The sequence below is a fragment of the Sphaeramia orbicularis genome, chromosome 11 (assembly GCF_902148855.1).
Source record: "Sphaeramia orbicularis chromosome 11, fSphaOr1.1, whole genome shotgun sequence".
Lineage (NCBI taxonomy): Eukaryota > Metazoa > Chordata > Actinopteri > Kurtiformes > Apogonidae > Sphaeramia > Sphaeramia orbicularis.
Genome location: NC_043967.1, coordinates 15,262,077 through 15,276,100, shown reverse-complemented (window position 1 = coordinate 15,276,100; position 14,024 = coordinate 15,262,077). Strand labels below are relative to the sequence as shown.

At 40.9% G+C, this 14,024-nt stretch overlaps 1 protein-coding gene across 1 annotated transcript in view; it reads left to right on the top strand.

Moving 5' to 3' along the window:
• slc25a13 (solute carrier family 25 member 13) overlaps nt 1-14,024 on the top strand; it is a 54,702-nt gene that overhangs the window by 14,760 nt on the left and 25,918 nt on the right. The window contains 6 exon segments of the mRNA XM_030148074.1: nt 907-1,053; nt 3,522-3,660; nt 7,366-7,459; nt 8,854-8,938; nt 11,337-11,421; nt 12,236-12,420. Of these exon segments, the coding sequence (XP_030003934.1) occupies nt 907-1,053; nt 3,522-3,660; nt 7,366-7,459; nt 8,854-8,938; nt 11,337-11,421; nt 12,236-12,420 (735 nt within the window).

Here is a 14,024-nt window from a genome sequence, read left to right as displayed (position 1 = left end):
ATAAGATAGAGTTTTAGGCAAGTTAACACACTGATATGTACTTTTAATGGGTATCTATTAGTTTATGGGTATGATAACCTTTGTTTGTCATTTTGGTATTATGTCACAATATAAGGGACACATCATGATTTTATACCTGGCTGGTTTTTTTGTTTTTTTTTAGCTAAAGGCCATAATACACAGTTTGTGAGTCAAGAGCCCAACAGACTTATCTCATTGCCCTCAGGCTTTTAGCTGCTTTACACAGTGACTCTTTATGGATCATTGTTCCGATATCCCCGTCTTCTGCTGTAACCAAGTTTCTTGTTGTAAATCAGAGCTAGCGTTGGTGGTGGCGGTTTGTTTACAGCCTCTCTCTATAGACTTGTGGTTGCAGGTACCGATAATGGCTGTTAATTTCAAAGGCCTTCTGGGATCTGTCCCCACCACAGCCTGCTGTTGTCCCTGTGGACTTGTGTGTGTCTGTGTGTACAAGAAGAGGGACCAAGTGAGCAGTTGGGTGATTAGCTGTCTTGCCTGTGTACTTGTGTGTCTGTGTGTGTGTGCGTGTTTGTATGCTTCTCCCTCAAGTGCGTTTAATGGGGATTTGGGAGGGTGTGAAAAGCCCAAGCGACGCCTCGCAGTAGGCAGGCCGCTGCTGGGAGAGGAGAGAACACTGAAGCCTGGCCAAACGCCGGCTCCCCTTTACCGAGAAGGGGGAGACGGGCACCAGGGGGCCCATCAAGGCAATGCTGTGTTTTTATGCATACGTGTTTATGTGTGTGTTTCTTTATGTGAAATTTAATTTAAGGTACCTTAAAGAGGTGTATGACCCGCATATGAGTACAATAACATGCATTTTACTTTCGACGTGTGATCTAACACCTAGCCTCCCCTCCTTTCTCGCCTTCTTTCTCCTTTCCACAGGAGATGCAGCTGGAACATGCGCGGCAGGCTTTTATCCAGCGGGACCAAGCCCACAGCGGCTCCATCTCGGCCCTGGACTTCAGGGACATCATGGTCACCATCCGGCCACACATGCTCACGCCCTTTGTGGAGGAATGCCTTGTGGCGGTGGGTTTTTGTTTAGCTCTGCGGTTCTGTCTTCCATTTGTCTTACAGTTGTCCACAAGAGCCAAAGTCAGGATGGTTAAAAATAGCGGTAGATCGGTCACCGCTATACACCTGGGAGCTATAATACTTCAGCATGATGGGGTTAAGTGATCACGTTAGGCAGATCACTCCAATTCTTTTTTTATTAATAAATTAGGCTATTAGGACATGCTATAATAATTTGACTTATCATCTTAGCTGCAATTTATCAGTTTTGTTAAATCACTGTATGCTTATATAAAGGTTGCAGGAGTGTACCATTTCAGTGTTTACTGTGGTGTTAGAATTGATCTTTCAGTATACATTCACTTGTCTAAGGCACTGAAAAAAGCAGCTACTACAGGAAGTACACTGTGATTTAATTATTTCTAAAAGATTTTTTTTTTAACGATCCTGCTTCCTTTTTGCTTCTAAGGTACTTTTTTATACATTCATTTAACAACAACTTTTTCCGCACACTTAGATTAAAAATATTTTCCAGTTTCAATCATTCTTAGATTTGTTTAGCCAAAAAAGCCTTGTTGTAATACATTTACCCTGACACTGTGAAACCATGATATTGACGTAATAATATCCTATCATTGCAACCCTAATATATGTATTTATTATGAGTTGTACTTTTAGTGTGATCGACTGTAAGATAATAATATGCTAGCATTTAATATGAATAACTACATGCATACTATACAAGCTGGTTTGGCTAGCATTTTAGTTCCTCATGCCAGCTAACAAGCAACCCAACACTACTGTATTCTCCATAAAAGAGGCAAAGGCAACACTTTTTCATCTCACTCATGTTTTTTTCTTTCTCTTTTTTTCTGAACCCTATATTTGCCTCTTTCTCACACTCTCATAACCCAATGCCATAGCTTTCTCTTCCCCCTTTAGCTGTCGATCCCTCATTTCTCCCGTTCTTCCTCTTTACCTTTTCTGTCATCTCTCATCCGTCCCCTCTCTTTTTCCCTCCTTTCATTTTTTCTCTGTCTTTCTATCTCTAAACCACCCCTCTTTCTCTCTCTTTCTCTCTCTCTCTTGCTCTCTCTCTCTCTCTGTCTCTCTCCCTCCCTCCCCCATGTCTCTGTCTCTCTCTCTCTCCCAACGTGTCATTAAGTCTAACCTCTCTGGCAGTGTCAAAGCCAAGCAGGCCAGCTGAATGGGAAGATAGAGACAGAGATAGATGGAGACTGGAGCTTTACAGTCCATCATCTTTGCCTCTGTGTTTGTACGTGCACATCTGAGTGTGTGTACTCTATTTGTTTTGCGCTCTGAGATGTTTGTCTTTTCTGTGTCTTGTCTTTTCCTTATGTGCGTTCTTGTTTTTGTTGTGCGTGTGTGCATCTGTGTCCGTGTCTTGCCCCATTTCATAAACACCTTGTAGACTCTGTCATTTTCTCTGCCGTGTTTACCTCACCGACCAGACATCTTGGTGTGCTGTTAGTAAACTCTTTTACACACACTTGTGCGCACATGTACACACATGCACATATCAAAAACCTCATAAACCCTGCAGACACATTAAAGGCTGTATTATGGCAGAACACAAACAGTGAAACAGCAGCCTTAAATTTGCTCCCCAAACATAGTAAATCATCAGCGCCACATTCTTTTAACCCAAATATTATTCTCCTATCCCTCTTGGTTGAAGACTGTGTTGGGTATTGAAGATCCAGGCCTACAGACTGGGAAATATGAAAAGACATTAAATTGTCTCCCTGTTAGGGCAGTTTCACCCAAGCTGTAGCTTCCCTCCCTTATTGCCCTCAGTGAGAGCTACAAGCAACCCTCCTATGTGTCTGTAAAGCAAACAGTGCCATCTAGTGAAAGGAACTTCCACATTCTCTATCGCCTCAACCTCTATCACTCCAAAGCCTTAAGGCTCATGTGACCCTCCGGCCTAATGCACCCTAAAAGAGTCAACAGCATTTATGTTCATGCTTGAAATACAGTTTTAAACAGACAGAGCTGTTTCTCTAGGAGTTTTAGAGTCTGATTAGATAAAGATGTGATTCTGGTTCACATAAAAAAGGTTGCGGGTAGTCAGGAATGTCCTCGAGAGCCCAGCATCTATTTTTAATCTGTTACCTTTATTCTATTTTTTGTTCTTTTACCACTTCCTGCACCTCATAAAGATAGTTAATTAAACTGCCTGAGAGTGTTCATCGCGTGATGGAAAAAGTAGTGGCTGAAACAGGTTTACGTGTCCCTGTGGAGCAATATTAAAGAGGAACCTTGACGATTAAACATTTGTGTTGGTCAGGATTTACTCTGGACATTTCATGTTTTTGCTAATGCTTGTAATGCATTTCATGTTTGCACGTATTCCTAAAATGTGATTGAGCTCTTAGGTTTTCTACTTAGTGGAGTTTATTATATATATGGGTTTTTGTAAGATTCTGTCTCTTAATCTGCCCCTCTCTGTGTTTGCTCAGGTTGCGGGTGGCAGCACATCTCACCAGGTCAGCTTTTCATACTTCAATGGATTCAACTCACTTCTCAACAACATGGAGCTGATCAGGAAGATCTACAGCACTCTTGCCGGCCACCGTAGAGATGTGGAAGTCACCAAAGGTACCAACAGAGAAAAAGACACACACATCACATAACACATTAATAGCATAACTCTATAGTTATGGGGTTCACTCTGTATATACAGCATGTGAGCCTACACCATTTGTGCTCACATCCACAATTTTTTTTTTTTTTTTTTTTGCATCTCTCTGTGTTGAAAGCAGGGTGGAAACATGTTTCTGTTTAGTGTTCTTGCATCCCGGTGGCATTTAAATGGGCATGCTGGATCAGACCCAGCACACGTACTGCATGCCCACAGTCCCTGATGATGCTTGTCTAGTCTATTAGACATCCTGGCACTGATCTGAGGAGACTTTTATCTTTGCTGGGATGCTTTTAGTTCATAATTAAATTTGAAATTCTTCGCAAAACACACAAGATGGATCTCATCATTATAAAAACACTTTCAAAGCAATATTTGCTTTGCCTCCTTCATTTAAGTTCTTTGTAGAGAAGAGATGTAAAACTATAGGGAGGTAAAAAATAGTTAGATTTACCATTGATCCACTAGGGCTTTTTAAAAACATTTTTCTCTCTTTGTCTCCCATGGTTAGTCTGTTTAAATCCTTATCTCTCTCACTTTCTTGCCCCACTTGCCGTCTCTCATTCCTTCCCTCAGTACTTGGCAAGGAGCCTGGTTGGCTTTGTCCCTCTTTCTTCATATTGAGTCTTTCTCTTTCTCTTGCTCTGGTCCTCTTTAAGAAACCATTCTGACCTCTCTACACATGGCCCAGGGCCACTAACGTAGCCTTACGATGCTATCTGAAGCCTTATCAGGGGTGTGGACCGTACCCGACCCAGACCAAGAGCCCGTATATACGTTCCCCAGGCTGTTCCCACCATGGGTACACTGAGACTGGGCTTGGCTCGACCGATGGTGGCCCACAGCCAGCCAGACCTCCACAGTCACCACCCATCCACCCTCCACTCCCTGAGTCATTAAGGCCTCCTTGGGGAGTGCGAGAGCTGGGCTCTGTGTACTACCGGCTGACTTACAAACGTGTATTGTACACACACACACGCACACACACACACACACACACACACACACACATGCATGTATCAAGTGTGTGTGAATTTTGTAGCACAGTGTTCTCTTACTTTTCTCACATACACATATTCAAGTGCACTGACACAGCCAAATATCCATGCATGCGTAATAATCCTGATTGATTCCGTATGTGCAACAAGGCCACTGTTTTGCCTTGGGGATGCCATTACAGTGTTTAACGCCTACACAAAACTGAATGTGCATATGTGTGTGTGTACATGCATAGGGGACCTTTACAGAACACCTTTATATTGTGTTAGCACCATACATAGACAAGATAATTCACTGTGCATATGTGTGAGCAGTTTAGAATGGCATTTTGGACTTCAGTTTACCTCCTTTCAGGAAAATGTGTGTGGATTAAGGTAGCACTAGACTTCAATAGTGTAATGACCGGACACTTCACAAGAGTGGAGATAAATATACAACGAGTGTGTATCTGGTGGTGACGACAGACTATAGACAGGTTATCAGCATTGTGTTCTGTCATCTCCCCAGGCAGAACGCTGTCTGTGCATGAGTGTGTATGTGTCTGTGTGAGTTAGTTCTTGTATAAGTATGTCTTCTCACATGCTTGTGAGCATTACCTGCATGTAGCCATGAATATGTGTGTGAGAGAGACAGAAAGAGAGCATGCCTCAAGGGTAAGCTGAGCCTCGGTGGGGTGAATGGCTCCAGTGTAGGACGACTTTGTCACAACCCCAGCCTGATGCTCTTTGAATAAAGCGGGTCAAACAATGCTGACTCCTCCACTGTAAGCTGGCCTACAGTCAACCTGTTCTTTATCCTGACAACAATAGACCAGGTCTTAAGTTACGGCATTTTAAAGCTACCTCAAAGAACTGCTCGAGTCCATAACTCTCCATGGTTATATTTTCTATTCTATTATCTTATGATGATTTCAACAAGCTTTGACATTTCGCACTTGTTACGATTTGGTCATGGAGAGTGAGTGACAAGACCTAAAGCTAAAATCTACAATAAACCTCTACTGTGTTTAACACGGCAATAAAGAACATAATTTTAATGTAATATTTAAGCAGTGTGTGCATTTCATAGTTCACTATTTGATAGACCAGTGATCAAGTAGGCATAGTCGTGAAGTTATCCAGTATCAATATTTTTTACATTCAGATTATGTTAATATGCGCAAATGCATACTGTCTTATAAAATATATATTAATCTCAGTACTGTATATTTTAAGTTTTGGATGCTATAATAAAAGACACTATTTATGTCAATCCCCTTAGAAATAGTTGTTTTTAGTCTTTGAAAATACCCTTGAACTAGGCATAAATAGTGCAGCAGCCCTTAAATGACAAGAGAGCTGTGCATGTGTGTAGCATTCTCATTCTAAAGTCAGAAATGTTCTCAATGTGCTTTGGGATCCATCAGAGCTGTTCCTTGTCACCTCTTCTGTTGTAATTGTAACAGACAGGATCAGAAGGCTTAGGCAAAGAGGAAGAATCCAGTGTGTTCACATCACACCTCCACTGCTGTTTGCTGATGATGAGACACAGTTCATGCAGTAGTGAAGTCTGCAGCCGTCTGTGCAACGTTTAAGAGTGAATACTACCAAGTATCAGCCACTCCAACCTGATGGCCGATAGTTAAGAGTTGAGTTGACATTGGTAGTCCAAGATGATGTGTGTGAAGAAAAAAGCATACAGACTTAGGAACATCTGCTTATTTCGCCTGTAGCTGTGCAATAGAAATAAATGAGTTCAGAATATATTTTCATTATTTGGCAATTGAAGTAGACATTCTTAGATAAAGGTAACATTTTCCACAACATGCCATTGTAAATGAAAGCCTATAAATCATTCTCTCCAGATGTCTTGGAATATGCTTGTTTGGCATAGCAAATATTAAATGAAAGACGTTATCATTCCCATTGAAATCACAATTATCAGTCAAAATAATTGTATGTTTTTGTTTTTTTTGCATTGTGTCCAACCTTTATGGTAGTGTAACATCTTACTGAACGCTTCAGTGCATGATAGCTTTTGATATAAATGGGCAAAAATTCCACAATTACCTTTTAACATTGTAATTGAAGTGGTCTGAGAGGAAACAAGACTTTTATACCTTGTCTTGACCATGTTTGCATGCGGTAATTTAACCCATATAAAGGTTTGGACAATAATAATTGTTTTTATAGAAGTAGATGAGGATTAAATATGTGATCGATAGCGGTAATTACACTGTTAAGAGCCTGTCAGTCATGACTCTACTACTGTACTACTGGCAACATGGCAGGTCTCCTAACTGATATTTCACTTTTTTTTATGGTGGCATGAAACTGTGTCAGATCATTTGTCTCTGTATGAAGCCGTTTCTTTCAAACAAACATTAGACTGCTGTGGTATAATGGTGCGAATTTTCATGTTCCTGTGTTTTTTGTTTTTTCCTGAATTTCATCTCTAGTAGAGTTCAATATTACAACGTGATACACTACAATATGTTGTGGGTTATTGTCCCTTTTTGGAACTTTTCCTTCGGTATTCTTTTCACAGGTTTTTTTATATGTTATCGTGTCTTTAGCTGGATATTATATTTGCCTGTGTAAACGATATGTTATAAATGTCATCTATCTTATCTTTTCTGGACATTTCAAATAAAAAAAAAAAAAATTGTCCATTTTTTCGTTTAGAGGAGTTCATCGTAGCAGCTCAGAGGTTTGGCCAAGTGACACCCATGGAGGTCAACATCCTCTTTCAACTGGCGGACCTGGTAGAGCCCCGTGGGTAAGACACTAAGACAAAGCCCCCCCACTCACTTACAGACAAAAAAAAAAAAAAACACAGTTTTTATTTCGTGCTATTTTTCCTGATCTGACACTGTGGGGATAATATGTTTTTTTTATGTGTGTCTTAATAGAGTGTTTTGATATGTAGATTTGGTATATATATTCAGACCTATATATATGTTTGTATATTTAGAGCTTTATATATGTGAATATATATATCTTCTTCTTTTTTGTTATACTGATAATTTCTTTCCTGTTACTTTTTTATTATACTTGAATATAGCAGCTGTAACACACAATAATTTCTGTCTGGGATTATAAAAGTATTCTGATTCTGATTATGTTTAATGTAGTGCAGGGATGGTCATGTGGTTTAATAAATAATCATTAGTGAGGTTGGTTTGATGGCTGAATAGAAGTACAGTAGATGTCACTGAGAACAGGCAAACACCCGAGCTGTGTTACATTATAGCAGAGGAAAAGCATTAACATTCATACATAATTGAATTCATATTTCAGTCATTTCACTTTTTTCCCTTGGTAGTCCTGGAGTTTTGGAAAGTAAGTCTATCCTGAACTTGCCCCCAGGAGCGCACCTTTAGCCTCAGGGTCTGCACCTCAGAGGCGAGTATTTTCCTTCTTCTCAAACCACTCTACAATGGATCAAAAGAGTCAGACATGAATATATCAGTGCCAGAGAATCATCTTTCAGTCCAAAACCAATCCAAACTCACATTTATTAAAAAAAAGAGGCAATTCCAGTGCCTATGATCCGTGGCACAAAACAACTGTATGTGTCTCACATTCCCCCACTTCCTTTTGCGTCTGCCTCACAGCCCAACCAGTGCACTCATAATTTCTAACCCCGGCCTGAGACACCACCTGATTATTATTTTTGGGCAATGGGATACTTTAATAGCCCTCTCTCCTCCACTTGATTGGAGATGCGAGAGATAATAGCCCCAATATTTAGAGGATAGGGGTGGAGGGGGTGTATAACATTCCCTATTCCCTCAGCCTGGGAAATCTGGGACCGTCGCAACGATGCAGTGGAAAGATCCAGAAAAGTAGAAGTTTGCATCCAAAGGTTAAATATCTTTGTTATACTTGGATGAAGGGATGAAGGGCTGGGAGTTTTCAGTTCCTTAAGATCAGCTGTCATACTCAATCATGCCAAGCACAGGTCTGGATTTTTGAATGCCACAATATTTTCACATGGAACGATGGCAACGTTTCTATAAACTTTGAGTAACTTCAGACTGACAGATTACGCTCGCAAAGGTCACGGACTTGGTAATGCATGGTATGAAATTTTATAATCCTCTGAGAGTTTTTGCAACAGTTGAAAGTTACTTGAAACCTCTCACTCTTTCTTTTCTTTCTCTCCGACAGACGTGTTGGTTTAATGGACATTGAGATGATCGCCCCGCTGGAGGAAGGCGCCCTGCCCTACAACTTGGCTGAAGTCCAGAGACAGGTACAGAATATGAAGACTTGTTGATGTGTTTGGTTTCCTCTTCCACACTGGCACCTCTTTTTCATCACAGTACATTCTCTCAGGCTACATGTCACCGTGCGGATGACTAAGATGTTTAATTAAGTATAATGATATCTCCTGTTCACAGGTAATTAATCCCCCAAAACCTCAACAGCGGTTTGATTTGTGATTTTGGCACAAATTACACTTTTAATTGAATGAGACATTGTTGTAGAGTGGAGGTGAAAAATAAATGCAAAAAGCACAGATCAAAACAAGATTTGTCCGCTATAAAGTGGAAATTTTGCTCTCAAACTGTCTGTTGGCTAGTTTTTGTCAGCATTGCTCAGTTCTTTCCAAGGTTCAGACCAAGTAACTTCTCATCACAGACTTAAAGAGACAATCCTAAGAGAAAACACCACTAGACCTCTCCTTGACATGCGGTTGATGCCTTAAAAAAGCATACACACAAACCACAGATCCACAGAGATAGAGACAAGCAGAGGCATCCTCAAGACTTAATGAACCTTAAAATTCTGGTAGTTTCAAGTAAAATGTAACACGAGGCTCTGCAGAAGCAGGCAGGAATAATTTGTAACAAAGAGGAGTATAGTGTGCTCACGGACAGACAGATGAGCAGTGGACTGTTTTCTTTCTTGTTTGGTCAGAGTTGTGTTGCCTGGTGGGTTCCAGCGCTGCAGTGAAGGCTTGGCCAGGCCATATTGGAGCAGGCTGGGGCCAAAGGGGAGCAAGCAAAGGGGCCCAGTACTACACAGACGCCAGTCCCACCACAATGAGCCACTTTAGGCCCTTGTGGTTTGGCCTCTGGGGCTGGCCGCCAGCTAGCTGGAGCTCTCTCCCCTCATCTTTTACTTGTTCTCTCCATTTCCTTTCTTGATCTGCTTCTCTCTTACTCCGTCTTATTTTTCGACATGTTTTGTCAGTTTGTCTCCTCTCTTTTTTTTCTACACTGGGATTTTGTTACCTCTCTCTCTCCCTCCCTCAAACCTGACAGTTATGTAAGTTTCATCCTCTCCCAAACAGACAGAGCTGAGGAGGATGAGGATGATGATGATGATGGGAGTGGATGTTTTGTGGAGGGGACTTTTAGGCCGAAGGAAACAACTCAGCATGAATTGTGGAAGGGATTGGGAGTTTACTCTAGCAGGTGGACCGTTTGTAGTGACCCCCCACCACCACACTCTCACATACACAAGCACACATACACACACATGCATACTTACCACCCCACTCTCCCCAGGGCAAGAAGCCAGTGCTGGGCAAACCAGATATGGCATCAGGTACCTCAGGTGGAGGGCTTGGTTAATGCTGCAGACCAACACTTTTCTTCTGCTTAGTATAATGAACACAAGGGTGTACCTATTGCTAATGTGGATTCCTATCAATCTTTTTTTTTTTTTTTTTTTTTTTTTTTATTGTAAAGCTATAATATATGTGGTTTCTGCAAAAAATAACTACGGATATGTCATATATTTGGCTTTTGTACTTACATTAAATCAAATATTTTCAGCATTGTTCAAATCCATAACTTTATGCAATGTAACAGTTCATTTCATTTGGTCATATAATGTCATTTAATGCTACTTGTGGCTATTTCATTTGATTCAAATGACATAGCCTGAAATAACATCACTAAATGTACTAAATGTAATGTGCATAAAACTTCAGTACATTACTTCTTCTGCCTCAGTCACGTCAGATATGTTTCCATCAGCAGTGAGGATAAAAATTCCAATGGTACCATGCTACCTCACCACACCGTGTCCTTATTCCTGTATTTAGTGGCAGAAATTCCATACTGTGAATTTAAATATTACATTTTCATTGTGACATACTATGAAAATGTTCCAACACATATTAAGACAACTATGTTTTATGACATTATGGTGTCTGTTTGTACAAACTAATTATTAACTTGTAGTCAATACCCAATTGATACTCTGTTGGAACATTTTAATTTGATACATGTTCATGTACAAACACAGAGGAGAAGATGTGATGAATGATCCATTTAATCACATATAAAGTAGCATATTGTTAGCGTCATAGCATAATTGCGTTAGTCATATTTGTGGCCAAATTGTGAAATCAGCATAACTTTATTCTCCTAACACTGCTGCTTCATTCTATGCAGATATCACATTTTGGCCAAAAATATGACTTAAGCAATTATGCTATGAGGTTAAAGATATACATATTTGGAACCAGGTATGGCATGCAGTGTTTTATGTGAAATGTATAGATATGTACTATATGTTCAAGTTTGTTTACTGTACAAATTCATGTGTAAAACAGCTTGTTGACTGTCGTGTCATGTTTGACTGCTTTTGTTCATGTTCAACAGTTAATTTCTTTTTGTCTCTGTGTCTCTGAGCAGCAGTTGGGCAGTGACGGCTCCCGCCCCGTCCTGATCCAGGTGGCAGAGTCGGTCTACAGGTTCGCCCTTGGCTCAGTGGCAGGGGGTAAGAGTCACACCCCATTGGCTCCCTGCATACCTTCACCCCACCACCCACACCCAACTACCTGCGCTCCCCCCCGCCCTCTGCTGTCCTCATAAGAAAGGGGTGAGAGAGAGAGAGGACAATAGCCCTCTATTGCCTTTTCCTTTGCCTATGAGAGCAATGACCACTTCTCTGGTTGAAGAGAAATGCTCCTATTTTTATGTTTTCTCTCAGTCTGTGTTTGTCTATCTCCCTGTCTTGCTCTGTCCTGTGTCTGGCCTCTGCGTGCCTTGTACAAACCCTCTTGTGTGGGTCCTATTGTACCTGTGAGTGATCAGAAGTGGGAGGATGAAGGCAGGGTGGGGGGTGAAGGGTGGTGCCTCAATCTTGTGTTTGGCTCCAGACTCCCCACTGTTTTTCCTGCTCCTCCTTCTCCTCCTCCTTCCTTCATTCCTTCCTTCTCCTCCTCCTTCTATCCCAAGGGAGACAGCTTAATAAGGAGGTATGGGTCTAGCGGCCCTGCCATCTCTTCTTCTCTCTTGGTTTCTCTCTAATTAAGCCTGTCGCCTTGGGTCGGTTCTTTTTGTTTGTGTCCGTCTGACGGGCCAAAAGACACTGGAACACTAAACACTTCACCATCTTTCTTTACATTGCCGTCACAGACTTCCTCTTCCACCTCCTTCTTTCTTTATCTTAAGGGGTCAAATCATGCTTATTACCAAAAAAATCACCTGCTTGTAGTGACAACACTAAATCACTCAAATAAAAATACGTGTGAAATTGAACAAATAATTTCCTCATGACATTTGAGCACATGTGTTTTTCTTGTGTACAGCCGTGGGTGCCACAGCGGTGTACCCCATTGATTTGGTGAAGACACGGATGCAGAACCAGAGGAGCAGTGGGTCCCTGGTGGGAGAGCTCATGTACAAGAACAGCTTTGACTGCTTCAAGAAAGTGGTGCGCTACGAAGGCTTCTTTGGCCTTTACAGAGGTTAGTATCAAGGTTATAATAGTTTTGTTTTCATTTTGCCATTTCTTTCAGTTTCACTTTAGTTTGCCAGTTTAATTTTTATGCTCAGTTTTTGTTTCTGAAATGTGATATTTGTCATAGTCTCCAAAAGGTCTCAATAAAACATCATATCTTTTAAAAACATATTTACTCAGGACAGATGAACAACTGCCTTAATGTGAAATTCAACAGGACGTAGCGACAAACGTATATGAAATGTAGATGTAGTCACATTTTGGATGATTTAAATGGAAAATTATAAAAACTAAGGTCATTTTTATTATTTCAGTTTATGTTAGTTAAATTTGTAAACACACAATACAATTTCAGTTAGTTACCTTTTGTGAAGCCTCTTTTATTTTCTCTAATACAAACATAGTTTTCATTTCTGAGTTTACCATTATAGCCCAAGTCATTATGCACTTCCCTGTCTGTAATAGAGAATTTTAAGATATCTTGGTGAATATTGTGGTTAAATGTAAATGAACTAAACATGAATTTAGTAATTTAAGCCCAAAATCTGTCATAAAATCTGTATGGACGGATATGTTACAGGAAATGCTGAGAAGCAGAGATAAGTGTACTAAACAGTTTTTGAGATGACAGAGAGGACAGAAGAAGCGGGAAAAGGAACAATGAAACAGAAGGGAAGAGAGAGGAGACAAGAGGAGAAGAAAAGTGTAGGGTGGGCAGGAGGGCGGTGTGGGTTCACCTCTCTGTTGACCTGTCTTCTTTGAAGTGATTGCTGGCTGGTTGGGGACTTTCAGAACAGGACAATGAACGTCACATGCAAGGCCACATACCTTTAGGCCTGTGTCACGGTGTGGTGATGTCGCACGTCTGGACTAACGCACACATCTAAACACATACACAGACACTGAGCAGACACACAAGAATGTAAGCATGCATACACACGGACACGGAGTTGAGTATTTGGGCATACCGGTTGGTGCACGACATCCCTAATGACTACCTGCCCTGTCTTCAGAAATGGGGGTTAGAGTGTCTGGGTCTGTATTGTTGGGCTGGCATTTGTGTCGTTGGAGAATTGAAAAAAGAGGTCCCCTAGAATGGTGGCAAGGCCCTTTTAAAATGCCTTGATTTTGATTGACAGCACTGGGCTCCCAAGAGGTCACTCGAATGCTTGAATTTCAGTGGGAAACACAAAGGACATCAGGAGTGGAATGATTTCACAGACGCAGACAGACAGGTCTGGCTCCAGATAAATGGCTAGACAGGTATCCTGTCAGCCTAACTGTAGTTATGTAATATAAGTTAAACGTGCATTCACTGAAAACCTCAGGAACAGAGCGCTTTTGGACTTTTCACCAACTTTCAAATTGGGTATATGATTATGTGTGTGTGGTCCACTGCACACAAATTATTTATTTTATTTACTTTTTGTTACTTCAAGGAAATGCACATTTGTGTGTGTGTTCGTGCTCATTGCAGCAGGGTGGGGTAGGGGGCCAAGTTTCATTGTGCTCTGTTGAGATATTTTGTTATTTTTATCCCGCTCTGGGTTGTAATTGAGGTCTGTGTAAACTTTTGGTTGGTTTGTTTTATACTCTGCCCTTTTTTCCTATTCTGGGAGGCAGTCTCTTCTCTCTTC